General features: G+C 34.8%; 1 protein-coding gene across 1 annotated transcript in view; it reads right to left on the bottom strand.

Annotated features, from left to right (window-relative positions):
* The window catches only part of LOC149778517 (uncharacterized), a 192779-nt gene that overhangs the window by 2145 nt on the left and 174937 nt on the right, over nt 1-15697 (bottom strand). The window contains exons 57-61 of the mRNA XM_089939397.1: nt 14258-14293; nt 10810-11155; nt 8619-8731; nt 3885-3959; nt 986-1192 (exon numbers count right to left, since the gene is read on the bottom strand). Coding sequence (XP_089795523.1) covers nt 986-1192; nt 3885-3959; nt 8619-8731; nt 10810-11155; nt 14258-14293 — 777 coding nt within the window. The remainder of the gene's footprint in view (nt 1-985; nt 1193-3884; nt 3960-8618; nt 8732-10809; nt 11156-14257; nt 14294-15697) is intronic.

Genomic DNA, 15697 nt, shown 5'->3' on the forward strand with positions numbered 1-15697 from the left:
ATATAAGTATATCATTATGAAAATGCATAAGGACATTACAGTAGATAAAAGGGCACAATTCTAAAATCGTAAGACCAAAGAACATCAGGTCAATAATGTCTGCTGAGTTGCAAAGCATGTCATCCAAAGATATGGAACTTCTTGTCCATATGCGAGATCTTGTGTATAGTATATCAATTTAACATCAAAAATGAGGGAAACTCGTCAATGCATTTTAGAATTAAACGAACATGTTCACCTTATCTCAATAATGCCTGCCAAATTTTAGGGCAATTTATCAAACACTATAGGACTAGCTACATGCAAGATTTGTTGAATACAGTGTGACCCCACTATTACACGGTAGCTGGGGTCTATAGAACACAACCATGTTATAGACAAACCGTGTTATAAGTAACCAGGTCAGTTAGCTGAAGAAAATGATGCATGTATCAATAAAAGATGGAGGTGTGTGTGTAATAAAAGCAGACTCAAAAATATGTGCTTTTGATTAAATGAAGACAAAACTAGTCAGAAATTCACTAGTATATTGACAACTTACATTTGTATAGTATATTCCTTAACTTGTTAAGTACTGTACATGTGTATGAAAAATTTATGAATATGAGTATAGATCACATGTTTTAAGATTCATGTATCTGTCACATCCAGTTAGAAAAAAAAAATAAGTTGTGTATAAAGAATGATACCCCTCAATGATCTACATCCCACTGTCAACAAATGTGTCACTAAAGAATTCACTACAATACTGTCACCAGTAGCATGTGGCTATAGTTGTTTACATGCTTCTTTTATATGTACTAAATCTGGCCTAGATTTTGGTCAGCTGGAGATGGCTATCATCCTACTGAGGCTACCCAAGGGGTGAGGCTGTTCATAGGGAGATGATGGCAATATTTTTATGGTTTCAAAAGAGTGTCCCTTGTAGACATTTCACTATCCATTGGTTACGAAACTTCTGCAGAAATGTGTTTAGTTTACCCACCTTGCAGCCATCCTGTAATACAGTGATTCCATCCAGGTCCTCAGTCCTCATTTCATGGTCATTCATTCCAAGCAGGTTGATGGCCATACTGAAACTGCTGGAAGCCTTGTCATACCAGGCAGAAGACTCAGAGCAATGGTAGATGAACATCTGGACAGCCATCTTACTTCTACGCGCAAGGGGTGCAACTTGATCAGGATATTGGATCTATTTATTGCAGGGTAAAAAAGAAGAAACTTGTGTAAGAACAGTATATAATCAGAGTAGACAAGTCACCAGTGGTCCGGAACTGAAGCAAAGTTTGACCCGAGGAAACTGGATATGTCAGTAAACTGTTGCTTTCCAGAAATTCCCTGCTAACAAAGGTACAATGGTCCACCATTAATTTATATTTAGCTTGACTGTGACTTTGACCATGAACCTACAAGCCTCGATCCAGTACCACACTAAAATGCCTGTGGAAATTCACAAGTTATAAGGAAGATATGAAGATGGTAAAAGTTTCATGCTTGACTTTTCGGCAATCTTGACTTCTGAGCTATTAAATCTAAATGCAGTACACAGTTTTGGCATGTACTTGGGTCAAGTCTGAATAAAAGTATCTGTAATACGATAGTTTATGTGTCAGTCCAGACCCGGAAGGCAGGGTTCAAACATGTTATTGTAAAATTTGACCTTCCCAAGACCTGGAGATTGAATCTGGGGCCATTAAATTTTTGTGTGATTTTCAGTAATAAACATGACATTAATGATATGATATTTTGTAGACCCATCTCCTACCTTCTGATACATTTCTGATATAATTTTGCAGAATGACAAATGAGATCATGACATACAAAGGCATAATATCGAAGACAACATAAGACAAAGGCATAATATCAAAGCAACATAAGACAAAGACATAATATTGACGGCAATATAAGACAAAGGCATAATATCAAAGCAACATAAGACAAAGGCATAATATCAAAGCAACATAAGACAAAGGCATAATATCAAAGCAACATAAGACAAAGACATAATATCGACGGCAATATAAGACAAAGGCATAATATCAAAGCAACATAAGACAAAGACATAATATTACGGCAATATAAGACAAAGGCATAATATCAATGGCAACATAAGACAAAGGCATAATATCAATGGCAACATAAGACAAAGGCATAATATCGATAACAACATAAGACAAAGGCAAAATATCAATGGCAACATAAGACAAAGGCATAATATCAATGACAACAAAGGCATAATATTCATGGCATCACAAGACAAAGGTATGATATTAAAGGCAACATAAGACAAAGGCAAAATATCAATGGCAACATAAAATAAAAACAATAATATCAATGACAACAAAGGCATAATATTCATGGCATCACAAGACAAAGGTATGATATTAAAGGCAACATAAGACAGCAACATAATGAAGGCAACATAAGACAACAGCATAATATCGAAGGCAACATAAATATATTTAGAATTCATTTCACTACACTGATAGTTGTTTTAGAGAATAATAACTGTCATTGTCATTATATTTTAATGAAGAACTTAAAATTTGTTCTCATTTCCAACGAAATTTTATGGAACTCAAACTTTGCAAATTTGTTTATCTGTCATAAATATCATTTGAATTAAGCTGTCAAAATTATCATAGAATTGAAGTGTCATAACAGTCATGAAAATGTGTTATTAAAATTTAAGTGTTCAAGTTATATTTAATAGTGTCATAACAGTCATGAAAATGTGTTATTAAAATTTAAGTGTTCAAATTATATTTAATAATGTCATAACAGTCAGGAAAATGTGTTATTAAAATTTAAGTGTTCAAGTTATATTTAATAGTGTCATAACAGTCATGAAAATGTGTTATTAAAATTGAAGTGTTCAAGTTATATTTAATAATGTCATAAAAATCACTGAAGTTTAACTCTTGAAAGATTATACAATATACTCCATGTTTTATCAAAATATATCAAGCAGTTGTAATGTTACTGATAAAGTATAAATCTAGCCAGAATATGCCAGGTTACCTAACAAGAGAGTTGCAAAACATTTGGATTCTATTTTGGTGGAAGCATTCCTTTTTGTAATCTTACAATCACTTGTGTCATATTCAGATTTTCAGGTCAGATATAATTTTATATAGGCAAGCTGCAACTTGATCACTTGTTTAATTAGATCAATGAAATGCTTGTAATATTTGGTTGTAATTCTTTTGCAAAAGTATACATAAATGCTTGTTTCATGAATGCAACTGAACATTGACCAATCAGAAATCAGGCCTACATAGCACCCCAATTCACCTGAGAATGTTCAAAAAAGAAGATGAAGCAAAAGCATTGTGCACTGAAAAAAAATGTGTGCAACAGTTCTTCTAAAATGGAACAAGGCATCAACATTGGATGAATAATACACATTTGTACTCCGTTCTCAACAGATTTCTTTGTATCAAGTCGTAGGAGAGATGACTGTAGGAAGTACATTAGGCCCCAGACCACTTGAAATCAGTAAGATTTAATACTTAAAACTGTTGGATAAAAATACAAATTATTCATATATTTATCAAAAAGATTCTGATTTATTAAAGCTGACATTCCTATTCCACTTGGGCAGGGAGTGGCCATCTCTGTTACTATGGGTTTGACCTTTGTACTTGGGACCTGAATGTGGTGCACATTACACATGCCAGTTGTAACACTGCATCTGTCAAGTTTCATCAAATATTTATCAAATAGCTGAACAACAAAATTAAAACAGCCTAGTTGTTGGCAACTCTATTTTAATTCCTATCCCATTACTATTAAAAACAAATAAACTGCCAATTGAACACTGCCATGTAAAATTGTTACCATGAAATCATTTTCTCTGTGACAAGAAAATGTAACTAACTTACCTCAAAACCACCATCCATTTCACTGAACCAGACAGGATCAGCTTTATTAGACATGGGCCAAGATTTGGCATTCACCTGAAAAATGAAAAAGTAGTGCTTTTAATCACAGATTTTTTGTTGCTGTTGATGATTTGGAGTCGGAGGATTTGGAACACAAGTTGGCACCAGAGGAACCTTGACTTTATTTTATTTCATTATATATATATATATATATATATATATATATATATATATATATATATATATATATATATATATATATATATATTTTTTTTTAAAGGAGCTGATTATTCAGATAAAATAATGGTTCTCTGTTTCAATACTTCAGAAATATGTGAAGGTGTATCACTGGGACATAATACGTAAGTATTACAATTAACAAGAACAAATGTCAGTCTGAGACACATCAAATATTGATTTCTATCTAGTAAAATAACATTTGTCTCTAAAACTGTCTTTTGTTGAACATGTTGACATCTATTTCTTCCAGAACAGATTCTTTTATTGAAGAAAGAAGATTGGTTGTGTTTGAAGTTTGCTTGACATGGGTTGTATTTTGAAAACGTTTTTTATTGTGCAACTTGTTCAATGCTTTAGCTGGGTGGGTGTCAGTATCAGTGTCACTATTCTGTGATTAAATGAATCACAAACATGACAAAGTTATCTCCCTTATACATTATACTTGTGGCCTAACTGACCTGCAACTTCCTGTTGTAGATAGTCCTGGGAGCAGGCGAGTGGGAGGTGACTCAAAGTACTCCTGTTCTGAGTTTAAAATTGTTTTCCAACACCACCCCACCCCCCAAGTCACAGTTTAATATTTAAAATGTGTTGACTGTTTCTGATTGTTGATAATAGGAATGCTTCTTGATTTGGAATGCATGCACAAACTTGTTGCAGTTCTCATCATCTTGATGCCAGGCATGTCATTGAGGATGCTCTTTCTGTTAATTCTGTACATGATGCAACAGTGGCATATATGTGTAGCAGAATATGTATGTATTCTATCTTAATATTTTTTGGGGTCTGGATCTCTTAGGTATTGGAGTAAGTATTTGTCCCATAACTGGTCACGTCTTGTTCAGAGGATGGAGGTGATGTACATTCCTTGTAAAAGGTCAGAGGTCATTTGGGTAAATATAATGCCAAATCATTGGGGATTTCTGTTAGTGCTTAAAAAGGCAGAAACATGTTTGTATTTGGCAGCTGGCATCATGTTTTCAAGACATATACAAAGCAGCATCGTATTTTCAAGGCATACATAAGGCATATAATCACAGTTGTTTCCTTAAAGGTTATTGGTCCTTTGAACAATGAAACTGGGAAACCATTTGTTAATCTTTGCATATTATATTACTTTATACATAAATATACCTATCCATTTTCATTATTCCAATAATAATAAGAACAATAACAACAATGAATAAATTAAATAAATCAAATAATGTAATGTATATAAAAACTAGAGTCCCTTGAAGACACTGATGCTCTACTAAAAATAATTACTATAATTCGAGATCAGACCATTTCTTCCTTTTAGCTCCTGTGTGTTGAAACCATCTTTGATATTCTTCAGCATTAAAAAATTTTTTAAATTAGCTGTTGTGATGGACATATTGGATGTCAGATTAGCTGTGGTGGACATACTGTATGTCAAATTAGCTGTGGTGGACATACTGGATGTCAGATTAGCTGTGGTGGACATATTGGATGTCAGATTAGCTGTGGTGGACATACTGTATGTCAAATTAGCTGTGGTGGACATACTGGATGTCAGATTAGCTGTGGTGGACATATTGGATGTCAGATTAGCTGTGGTGGACCTACTGGATGTCAGATTAGCTGTGGTGGACATATTGTATGTCAGATTAGCTGTGGTGGACATATTGGATGTCAGATTAGCTGTGGTGGACATACTGGATGTCAGATTAGCTGTGGTGGACCTACTGGATGTCAGATTAGCTGTGGTGAACATATTGGATGTCAGATTAGCTGTGGTGGACATGTTGGATGTCAGATTAGCTGTGGTGGACATATTGGATGTTAGATTAGCACCAGTTCCAGTCAGGACAATGCAGACATTGTTACAAGTTTTACAGTCAAAATCCCATATAATAATGGTCATCCATTCAGGTGGAGTTGTGACAATAATATTCTCATGGCAGCCATATTGGTTGTTAACTTGCACCATTTTCATTTAAGACCAACTAGGTATCATAAGAAGTTTATTGGTGAAAGCCTAATGTCAATATAGTCATCCATTTAAGACAGAGTTAACAATATTTTCAAGATAGCCACCATGAAAATGCAAGCAGCACCATTTTCACCTAAACATGTGTGTGCAAAGTTTCATGGCAATCGTCCAATTAGTTTAGGAGGAATAGCCATAATAAACTTGTGCTAATGGACAGATGGACAACTGATGATGGACAATGGACCATCCCATAAGCTCTTCTGGTTTATGACCAGCAGAGCGCCAATTTAAAGAAAATATAATTTTGATATTTTGCTGCTTTCACTCTACTCATCAGTCACTTAAGGCATTCTGGTCTTTTGAGTAACAGTTACGCTCTTTGCATGTGATATTAATTTTCTTTAAATGTATGTATGTGTGTGATTTGGATTTGTAACATAGCTTTAACAATTTCTTCAGTCAGTATAGTGATGTCTAGCATTATGACATCATGCTGCAGATATTTAGCATCAGTCCCACCCATTCACATTATCCTGACACCAGGCTGATCAGTCCTAACACTAACGTCTTAATGCTGAGTGCCTAGTGAGGTAGCTGTTAGTACTATTTTTGTAAGTCTTTGGTATGAAATCAGCCAAGATTTGAACCCGTGACCTCTTGTGACCAACCTAATATTTTCCTGATTTCAATAACAATTACTGCATAACAACATTTTTATAAATAAACTAAATAAAATAATGTATATAAAATAAGTAACAAAACTAATATTCTGGTATTTATAGGTCGGTTAATTGTTCTAGTCCTACATCAGTTATGGTTTTCTGGTCCTTTTGAGGAATTAAATTGAGAAATAAATAAACTGATGTATGTGAGATGAGTAAATAATTATTCTGGTGTAACATAGGTAGGTTTGTTTTAGTCCTGGAAAGTTTAAAAATGTAATACTTAAGTTGAGCACTGGAAATGGGAAAGTAAAAGATCTTTTGAAGACCTTATTCAGCCCTTTCTAAGCAATATATAACAAGACCATGTCACTAGTCATTCAGACCTGACTATGGGTAGCAGGATTACACAAAAAAATGTGGACAAGAATTATTACTTCTTACATTTGTAATAACCAACTGAATTACCTGATTCATTTATGTACTGAAATAATGTTAGATATTCTAATCTGACAATATCATAAACAATATATGAGCATTTATTTAATTCTTATATTTTTCCACAAAATTTATTGCCACCGTAGGCCTGATTCCACATCAACATTATGTTACTTGCAGTGTAAGCCTTAATCTAATTAGCTTTCAAATATCACTTGACAGTAAAGGTAATCAGATATTCCACACTGGATTAGAACTGATACACACCAACAGCTGCTTTATGTTATACATTCACTAGGGTTTATGTTCCATGGGAAACATACTCTCAGGGCAGTCTTTACTTCCCTTCCTAGCTGTATTGATGTCTTGTATTTGTATAAACAGTACAAAATGCCTTCCACAGTTATTCTTTAATAACAAATAACATTACATTACTAAATGGATTTTGGTTGTACTAGCCCAAGGTCTTACTGATTTTAAGGCTGTCAACTGTTATCCTTATATTAACTCGGATAACACTTGCAGATCCTTATTACAAGATACAACGAACTTTTACACTCACACTTAATCCAAACAAACACTAGCACAGTATGTACATCATATGGCTAGAAAAGAGGTAAGCTAATGGTTTATCCAACAGAACTCCCATCCAAATGGTTTCTGGGAGAAAATAATTCAGGGCTAGATAATAGTTGTGTTAAGTATCGCTTGTATGTAAAAAATTAGCTAAAGTAATGTTTTTTTCTGGTGGTTGTTATGGAATGGCAGCCCTATTGGGCATCATCATTCCATGACCATGTGCTCAACTGCATGGCAAAAAGTGAAATGAAACAGGATTTATACAATTCATGTTTCTTGTTAGAACTTGTCCACTATTTTCCCCAAGGTCAAAATTATAATTGACCTCTATTCTCCAAGGTCAAATATTATTGGTTAACTGATATAAATATTATTCATGATATAATTTTGATGTTGGCCGACTGCTGTAAATAAAGTTGATGCTGACTGTTATTGACTTGCCCGGTACAATGTTAATTTTCGCAGCCAAAATCAATATAATATTATCCTTGCCCATGTTTACACCACACCAAACACATCTTAGACTTGAATAAGTGTAATATGTGTTAATTCTGTGTAGAGTACTTAATAGTAAATAGTAAATAGAACCATGGTTGTTTTGTTATCTTTTATTCAATAACTATGGTTGTTGTGTTATCTTTTATTCAATATATAAGCATTATTCTTGTGATAAATCTAAGGGAATGCATGATATATTTCTTCAAAAGTATTTGTGTGCTTATGAGATGAGAAAAGTAAACATTTGCCAAAATTTGTCAAAGGAGTTACGTTGGATTGTAATAAACTGTAGGTTTGTCATCAGATAAATACAGTATATTCAACCACGGCACAGAACTGATACAGACATTTTGATAAACAAACCTGTTTTGTCTCTGTGGTTGGCTGGATACATGTCTGGCCACCACCAGTCATGTTACACCACACTTCCATGGCATCCAAAATGCCTCCCTGATTAGGATCCACATAGTATACACCTGTAAAAAAACACACTATCTAAATTAGCCATAAAAAATATATCCGGTATTTTCAATCTAGTACATCTATAACAGCTGTACTAACAAGTATAAAATGTACACACTCTCTGCACCTGCACAAAAATTAAGAGTAAAACAAGAGTCTCATGAAGGGACTGACACTCTACTGGCTGAAAAGAATTTCCAGGAATTCAAGATAATACTATTTCTTTCTTAAAATGCAGAGTACTGAAACCATCTTTGATATTCTTCAGTGATAACAAGATTTTCAAATTAACTTCTCTGGTGGACATATTAGATATCAACCTGGCACCATTTTCACTGAGGACCAACAAGGCATCATAGGAAGTCTTCTGGTGGAAACCCGATACTGATATTTCTTTTTGTTACAAAGAAGCAATGATAAGATTTTCAAGATGGATGCCATGGTGTCCATATTCAACATCAGATTGGCACTATTTCTACCTAGTACTAAGTATGCACCATAAGAAGTCTTTTAGTGAAAGAACATTTTGTCAATACAACCGGCCATCTAGAACTAGTGACCCCAGACTGACACAATTTGTATTTTGTAGCAACAATACATCATGACAATATTATTTTTTATTCAGGAAGTTATGAAATAACAAGATTTTCAATGAAATAACAAGATTTTCAACATGGCCACTGTTACAGCTGGATCAGATATGAAATCTGCAACATTTTCACTTAGGACCAACTAGACATCATAAGAATTCATCTGGTGAAAACCTTGAAAATTTTGCCATCCATTTAGAAGGAGTAATGATAATATTTTAAAGGTGGCCATACTGGATATCATATCAGCCCAATTTTCATTCTGGACTAACTGAACCAAATGAACACGTCTTTTAATGAAAACCCCATGTTGATATGCCATCCATTCAGTGGGATTAGTGATAACAAGATTTTCAAGATGGTCATTTTGACAGCCATATGCCATCATTTTCATTTAGGACAAATTTAAGACCACAAGATAAATGTGTGCTTAAAATTTCATGGCAATCCAGCAACTAGTTTAGGAGGAGTAGTGATAACAAACGTGTGCTAACGGATGGACAATAGACAACAGACCACACAACTCTTCTGGTCTATGACCAGTAGAGCCAAAAATTGCTTTCCTTTACAATTCAAATGTTAGTTATCTCTGACTTAGGCAGTTGTGGATTTAGTCCATAATGAAGAGAAGCTTTTATCAAAGCCATATTGAAAATAAAATTAGTTCCAATAGTTCCAAAATCCACAAGAAGAAGAAAAAGACACCCCCTCCCCTGGTTTTCTCAGACCTGTTTGATTCCAGGGATGATTTATGAACGATTTACACCAATCAGCAAATGATGTACCCAGCACACTTTCATATCTCTCTGAGCTCACAAAGCAGAAAGTGCACAAGATCACAGCCTTTTCCAGGTGATACTTAAGCCATTTGTATCCATTGGTAAAGCATTCCTGGTACTTTCTTACCCTCTTCTCTTGATGATAGGTGTAATAGTGCTCTCTCTTGACATCATCTCATTTCAACCATTTTGGTGGTGGCTGTACACCATGCCAATACTTCCAAGTTTATAACTGGCACTGCAGAATGCACTAAATGTTTATTAAAAATGAATTGTTCAGTATAATTCTTAATTGTTTGCTGAGCTGGTGAACAGAATCAGTAATAAGATCAGTGCTTTTGGGATTAGTGCAGATTAGTGAATGCTGGATTTCACAGATCCACCAGCAAAATCACTAACCACAGGATTAACATTCATTTTGAGCCCTGATCAACAGATGCTTTCAATAACTTGCATGTTGTTTATATATGGGTGATTCCTCTTGCCAGGCATGACATCACATGTTGAATGTGTTTAAGTTGTGTTTCACTTGTACAAAAGTTCATCTTAACTTGAAAAACATAATTTAATGGAAGTGATCGTAATGGCATAATATGAAGTCAGAAACAGCAGTGATTCTGCCAAAGTCAAAATTGTTGATGTCTCTATTCAACTACAGCTACTACAGTTATGCACAGTTTAGCATACAATCTGAGAACATATTTTTAAAGTCTAACTCCTTACCATCTGTGGAGTCTGGATAAGCCTGTAAGATCTCCAGACAAGATAATGCAGGGCTATCTACGGTTCCAGGTGGAAACTTAATCCTGTCAACTTCCTCTGCCAGCTTGCCAATATGGTTCCACATCTTGTTAACAAATAACGCCACACCATCCTTAAGTGTCACTTGGTGCAAGTTGATATCATTAATCACATGCTCGATGTCGGCTTCTATGTCCAGGTGGCTGATTACAGGTGGACGCTGTCCAGCACTCCTCTTCCTACGACCATTGTAGAAGTGTTCCTTGGCAAGGAGTTCTGCAGGGTATGCTGCAGCCTCACCCTGGGGACCTGGGGGACCAGCAGGACCCTAAGGAGATTAATGATCATTTGCATAAATTATCAAATATATTGAATTACAACTTTCATCGCAACAAAATACCTTTTTCAATGCAACCAGCAAAAAATTCCAGAAGTTCAAATGATGACTGCTTCTGAAGTATGTAAAACTATTTAGGTCTAAAAATTTAGTCTGGGCTTTCTGTGTTCACACCAAGAAGCAATGGATTTTGTGTTTAACCTGCAGATAAGGCCTTTGGAGTAGAACTAAGTTATCTCTCAGATAAAATTTAGTTGAAAAGTCCAAAAGGTCTTCAAAACAGGAAGAATGCGTGTAAAATTAGATAAAAAGCAAATAGTAAAATGAAAATGTCAACTTAATGAAAGCTTCTTTATACAAGTAAATGTAACATTAATAGTAGATTTTGCATGAGGAGTTTTATGTGTTAGAGTTGCCAAGTTGTAGTTTAAGAATCCAATGCTGAAGATTTTAGTATGCCAAATCAACAACAAAAATATTTAAATGAAAAATTCTGAAAATGGCAATACTACCATCACCATGATGTCTCTCATGGTTATGACAAGTCTCATTGTACTTCATTGCATTACAGCAAAAAAAATACTTGTCACAGAAGTAGATCTGAACATTCCAAGCCTGTTTAAAAAGATAGCCATAATTTATTATGTAATTAAATCTGCAAATGGTTTTACTTCTCAATGTATGACTAAAGTAAAGACTTACTAGCTCAACTAGCCTGGTAGTTAGAAGAAAACGTATATGTTAAAACAAAGACTGATGCGGTAGTTTTGTAGTGATCATTGCTGTCAATATAGTCCTCATGTGACATTTTTTGCCATTTCATTAATAAAGTGGACTGGTTAGTATTGATAGGTAATGTAAATGAGTGACATTGACATCAAACACAAGTTAAATGGGTGCTATGCGTACCAAGTTTTTGATGACTGGAAAAAATCTGTACACATATAAGTCTAATAATATCTAATAGTCTGTATACATTAAAAAATAACAACCCATCTTGTACACTAGTCTGAAATTTCCCTGTCCCATACATATTCATATGACATGTAATTTTTCTTTCATTTCTAAGTGGAAACATTAGTTTGAAGCATGATGGCAGGTGATTGGTACTGCTTCAGTCATACAACAACAGTACAATACAAGTTTCAACATTTTAAAAAAAACCAACAAAGTATTTGTTGTAGCTAGATTCTGCTGCTTAAAGGATGGCAAAATATATTCCAGATGTTAACATCATCACTTACAAAATGCGAAAATACGTAACATATATTAGTGACATCGCTTACAGAATAGTAAAATATATTCCAGATGTTAATAACATTACTGGTAGTAAGTCATACATTGTCAATGGCTTTCTTAAAAAGCAAACTTTGTCACATATATATCGGAATTTCAGAAAAGTTTATGTTTACATGATTAATTAGTAAATTTATTCAGTCAAATCTTTTTAAGTTACTAATGAAAGACATTTCCCGCCTATTGTACATCACCTCATAGACATTGCTATTCAAATATTGATGGTATAGTAGGCTAAAAAAACAACACAGAAATCAAGACTTTGTCTCCTTAAGAATTTTTCTTCAAAAATACTATGAATTCATTTAATTTCCATGGTTCCGTGCACAGTGAAATTCAAGGAATGGAGAAGAAGGTCCGACAGTCGGAAAGAAATGTGCTACTTCAATCTGTTGTACAGGACATTTTGCCATCCAATATGTCTGAGCATAAAACAAAAAGAAAATTTTCTTGCTGCAAATGAATAATGGATACATTTCATCTCGTGGGTGAAAACATATGTATTTTTACTCAAGGTTTCACCACTCACGAAAATACTATACTGAGTTTTGCACCCACTCAATGATATATATCCATTATTCACTCATTTGAAGCAAATAATATCCCCCATGTATTAACAATCCATTCTGAGATCATGTTATAAGATGCATGATAAAACCCTTCTTTATGTTACAGGCAAATTATCAGTGCTTTCTCTGATCTTAGTTTTTATTAAATAGCTGAGAGCTTACACAGACAAAGCAACTTCTCCTCTCTGAGATGGGAAAACTTGGAAATCTCAGAAAAAAAATTGTGTTTTGCCATATAGTTTAAGGAGCCAATCTCTACTGAGAAACCAGGCCCAGGGATCAATACTGTCATGAACATCCAATCTGATGTTAACTGAGTTACTGCTCAAGAAATCACAACACCTTCTACCTAAAGTCACTGTGATCAGAAAGACAGATTGAAAGGTCAGAAACCTGAATGAGGCAGCAGAAAGAGATTCAAAATAGGACTTTTACAAGTTTATTCTGAATGAAGGTTAAACTCCATGACAATAATTTGCAACCTTCTGACTGCAGGTCTGCTAATACAGAAAGTGTTAACAAGCTATTATAATCCTGGATGAGTTCCAACTTTATACCTAACCCACCTCCAATGTATTTAGGAAATAGCTGATTTATACCCTTGAATGATGCAAAGCTTTAAATTCTTTTCTGAAAGAAAGAACTCTAAGAAATCTGCTACTTTTGATGATAGAAATTGATCCAAATCAGAAAATAATTAGCATTTAGCAATGTACTGTATAAACTCACTTATAAGTCGAGTCCAACTTTGAAAAAACACATAAACCCTGATCTGCCATGATCCCATAATGCACCAACATATCAGGGTCTATATTGTTTGCTCTGCTGACTACTCCTAACAAAGTGCATTGACCCAGCTCTGCCACACATTATGCTACACCAGATCTGGGTCGATATAGTTTGGACTTGGACTTGACCAGTGACTTGCACATACTTGACCTCTATGCTTGGTTGTCTTCTTTACTGTATCACTGCCTAACAACTTCATGGAGCCTATTTTAGAACTGCTGAGCATGCCATGCTGTTTGTTGCTGTCTGGTGGTCTCATTATATCTTTTCTTGGATTTCAAGATTAGATAATCTGTCAGCAGATCAACTAAATCTGAAATCCAAGCCTGTCTTGGACAAAAGGGAGCTATTAAAAATCTCCTCTTTTCAAATTTGATTACTCTGTGAAGAGAAGAATACTGAAAAATGAGCATATATCCCATAATGGTATCATACTTACAGGTGGTCCCATAGGTCCAACTGGTCCATCTGAGCCCTGAAAGGGATGAAGTAAAACAATAAATTCTCCTAACTTCAAATGGAAAAAGAAAACTGCATGATTTACTTCTTTCTAATTTTGTATGATTTTCTCAAAGAAATGCAAGGTCAGGCCAGCCTAAAACATTGGCCAACAAGAGTATCATGACTGGCACAGCATACACCTGTCCCATGATACAGTCAGGGTCTGCCTAAAAAATTGGCATACAAGATTATCATGAAACAGTATACACCTGTCCCATGATATGATCAGGGTCTGCCTAAAGCATTGGCCTACTAGAGTACTGTGAATGACACAGTATACATCTGTCCCATGATATGATCAGGGCCTGCCTAAAACATTGGCCTACTAGAGTACTGTGAATGACACAGTATACATCTGTCCCATGATATGATCAGGGCCTGCCTAAAACACTGGCCTACAAGAGTACTGTGAATGACACAGTATACACCTGTCCCATGATATGATCAGGGCCTGCCTAAAACATTGGCCTACAAGAGTACTGTGAATGACACAGTATACACCTGTCCCATGATATGATCAGGGCCTGCCTAAAACACTGGCCTATAAGAATGGCACAGAATACACCTGCCCCATGATTAATTGTCTTCTGTGTAGGTACAAGTAAAGTATAATTTACTCTGGAGATTATGGACCAACTGATCTCCATGACCTGGACTTTGGCCAAGAAATAAGGTCTTTATCTAAATTTAATGTGCAGAAACCATTGTTTCTATTTATTCTTACCATGTCTCTGTTCTCAGACTTTCAAGTACATTGTTCCAGATTTTAAGTTATTATGCAAAAACATTTTTGTTCTTTCAGTCAGAGTGATCTTGACCTCTGACCCCTGAATCAACAGGCTTCTTTCTTACCAATGAACAAGTCATCCAAAAACTCTGATAATGGTCAAACATCAAGAACTTAAAGTTTTTTGTGCAAAAATCATTTTTCTATCTTCAGTCACAAAGAATTGGACCTCCGACTTTTAGATCACCAAATCAATAGTTTTCTTCTATATCCTTAGTGCAAGCCATACACTAAGTTTGATAACTGTATATAGTGGACATAACTGTATATAGTGGACAATGTAAGTTATTGTGTGGAATCAAGGCAGATGGATGGAAAGATGGACAGCATTATAACATAATATGCTCTCCTATACACATATAAAAAGTAGGGGGAGGACTTCGGACACAGATATATTGAGTAAATACAAGAAGAATGTCAAGGTCACAATTAAAGCATTGATGTAAAACATGTGACTGTGACCCCAATGTCAAAAGTCTGAGAAAGCATGTAACAGAATGAATTGTCTTAGCTTCATGAAGGTTCAGGCAGCATATGAATAAAATCAATCAAGAGGTTTAAGATAATGCAAGCAAATTACACAAATTTTAA

This window comes from Sinohyriopsis cumingii, chromosome 17 (assembly GCF_028554795.1).
Source record: "Sinohyriopsis cumingii isolate HCF-2022 chromosome 17, ASM2855479v2, whole genome shotgun sequence".
Lineage (NCBI taxonomy): Eukaryota > Metazoa > Mollusca > Bivalvia > Unionida > Unionidae > Sinohyriopsis > Sinohyriopsis cumingii.